At 42.4% G+C, this 2500-nt stretch overlaps 1 protein-coding gene across 4 annotated transcripts in view; it reads left to right on the top strand.

Annotated features, from left to right (window-relative positions):
• RALGDS (ral guanine nucleotide dissociation stimulator) overlaps positions 1 to 2500 on the top strand; it is a 106564-nt gene that overhangs the window by 90174 nt on the left and 13890 nt on the right. For all 4 annotated transcript variants that reach the window (XM_058159220.1, XM_058159219.1, XM_058159217.1 and 1 more), the window contains exon 9: positions 1806 to 1890. In XM_058159220.1, coding sequence (XP_058015203.1) covers positions 1806 to 1890 — 85 coding nt within the window. The remainder of the gene's footprint in view (positions 1 to 1805; positions 1891 to 2500) is intronic.

Here is a 2500-nt window from a genome sequence, read left to right on the forward strand (position 1 = left end):
AGAAATTAGGAATGGAATGGAATAGAAGAGAAGAGAAGAGAAGAGAAGAGAAGAGAAGAGAATTTTGTATTGGCCAAGAATTAGCAAGAAAACCGCACCAAGGTTTCTATAATCATCTCCGTTTAGAATGAACGAATGAATGAATAAAAATTGTATTGAAAAGTATTAAAAAATTCCTTTCTATCCTCTCGCAAGCTGGTTTGGCAGCCAAGTGGAATTTCCAATGGGAAATTTTAATTTTTAATTTTAAAGGAGATTTTAGCGGGAGTGCCTTCTGATCAATGTTAAGTCTGAATCTCTTCCTTGGCTGACTTTTTCACCTACAGGGAAATGTTTTGAAAACAAAGCTTAGCCAGGCGCAAAATGGGAAGCCTGCAAAAGTCATTTAAAGTCAAATAAAATCCTTTTCCCTGAGACAATGTTTCCAAAGGTTTTGGGTGGGCTGAACATTTAATTTGCTGAGGGAAATCAGCATTTCTTAAACAACAAGAATGTTGACTTCCCTTTTGCAATTAAATGTTTCAATATTCGGCCCACCAAAACATTTGTGTTTTGCAGTTTGCAGTTCTGTGTATATTAAACTGCAGCTGTATCTCTGTTTTGGGGTGGGGGGAAATGGGGAGTTAACGTTTGCATAGTTGCAGGTGTTTTTTAATCTGATGTTCCCAGTGGTGAAATCCAAATTTTTTTACTACCGGTTCTGTGGGCGTGGCTTGGTGGGGGATGGTGTGGCTTGGTGGGCGTGGCAGGGGAAGTGTATTGCAAAATCTCCATTCCCACCTCACTCCAGGGGAAGGATACTGCAAAATCTCCATACCCACCCCACTCCAGGGGAAGGATACTGCAAAATCTCCATACCCACCCCACTCCAGGGGAAGGATACTGCAAAATCTCAATTCCCTCCCCACTCCTGGAGGAAGGATACTGCAAAATCTCCATTCCCACCCCACTCCAGGGGAAGGATACTGCAAAATCTCCATTCCCTCCCCACTCCTGGAGGAAGGATATTGCAAAATCTTCATTCCCTCCCCACTCCAGGGGAAGGATACTGCAAAATCTCCATACCCACCCCACTCCTGGAGGAAGGATACTGCAAAATCTCCATACCCACCCCACTCCTGGAGGAAGGATACTGCAAAATTCCCATTCCCTCCCCCACTCTCCCCTCATGTGGCTGAGGACATTTTTAGAATAGGAATAATAGGAATAGGAATGGAATAGAATAGAATAGAAAGTGGAATGGAAGGAAAGGATAGGATAGGATAGGATAGGATAGGATAAAAAATAGAAAATAGAAAGAAAATAGAAAGTGGAGTGGAAGAATAGAATAGAATAGAATAGAATAGAATAGAATAGAATAGAATAGAATAGAATAGAATAGAATAGAATAGAATAGAATAGAATGTGGAAGGGAAGGGAAGGGAAGGGAAGGGAAGAGGAGAAGATAGAAGATAGAATAGAATAGAATAGAATAGAATAGAATAGAATGTGGAAGGGAAGGGAAGGGAAGGGAAGGGAAGAGGAGAAGATAGAAGATAGAATAGAATAGAATAGAATAGAATAGAATAGAATAGAATAGAATAGAATAGAATAGAAAATAGAAAATAGAAAATAGAAAATAGAAAGTGGAATGGAAGAATGGAATGGAATGGAATGGAATGGAATAGAATAAAGGGACTTTGGAGATCTTCTAGTCCATCCCCCTCCTCAACCAGGAGACCCTATACCCTTTCAGATAAGTGGCTGTCTAATCTCTTCTTTTCACACTGCGTTTTTTTTAATTGTTGTTGTCGCTTCATTTGCAGGGAGAGCTGCCGCATGTTCCACGAATTATCCGAAATCTTTTCGGACGAGAACAATCACTCGTTGAGCCGGGAGCTGCTGATTAAGGTAAGGGTGCCTGGGCTGGAATGGCTGTTCCCCCACCCCACCCCACAACCCCACCGCACCCCTCCACCCACCCCCCAGAGGGCAGGAAAGAGGGTAGCCCGTTTGACGAGAGACTGGGAGGTCAGGAAGGCTCCGTAATAAACGGCAGAAGCTCTTCCTCGGTTTCCCTCAGTATCTGTTGTCCTTCTGCTCTCTTTAGGGGAGTTGGGGGGGAGGGGTATTTGGCCCCCTTTATGGCTTTGCCTCCTCTTGGGAATGTTTCTCTTTAAACTTTCCTGGTACTCACCTTGACGGGGTTTGAAAGAGCCCTTAAAATCTGGTTTTTCCTGGGGTCTTGAGTTGGATGGAATGGTTCTTTATTTTTAGAATAAATGGGCTTCCTTCCTCCACATTTTCTTCCTTCTTTCTTTCTTTCTTTCTTTCTTTCTTTCTTTCTTTCTTTCTTTCTTTCTTTCTTTCTTTCTTTCCTTCCTTCCTTCCTTCCTTCCTTCCTTCTTTCTTTCTTTCTTTCTCTCTCTCTCTCTCTCTCGGGCGGGAAGGAAATTTCAAGTATGAATGCAAAGGAAAGAAGGAATTTTGAGAGCGAATGAGGGAGGGAGGGAGGGAGGAA

This window comes from Ahaetulla prasina, chromosome 16, assembly GCF_028640845.1.
Source record: "Ahaetulla prasina isolate Xishuangbanna chromosome 16, ASM2864084v1, whole genome shotgun sequence".
Taxonomy (NCBI): Eukaryota; Metazoa; Chordata; class Lepidosauria; order Squamata; family Colubridae; genus Ahaetulla; species Ahaetulla prasina.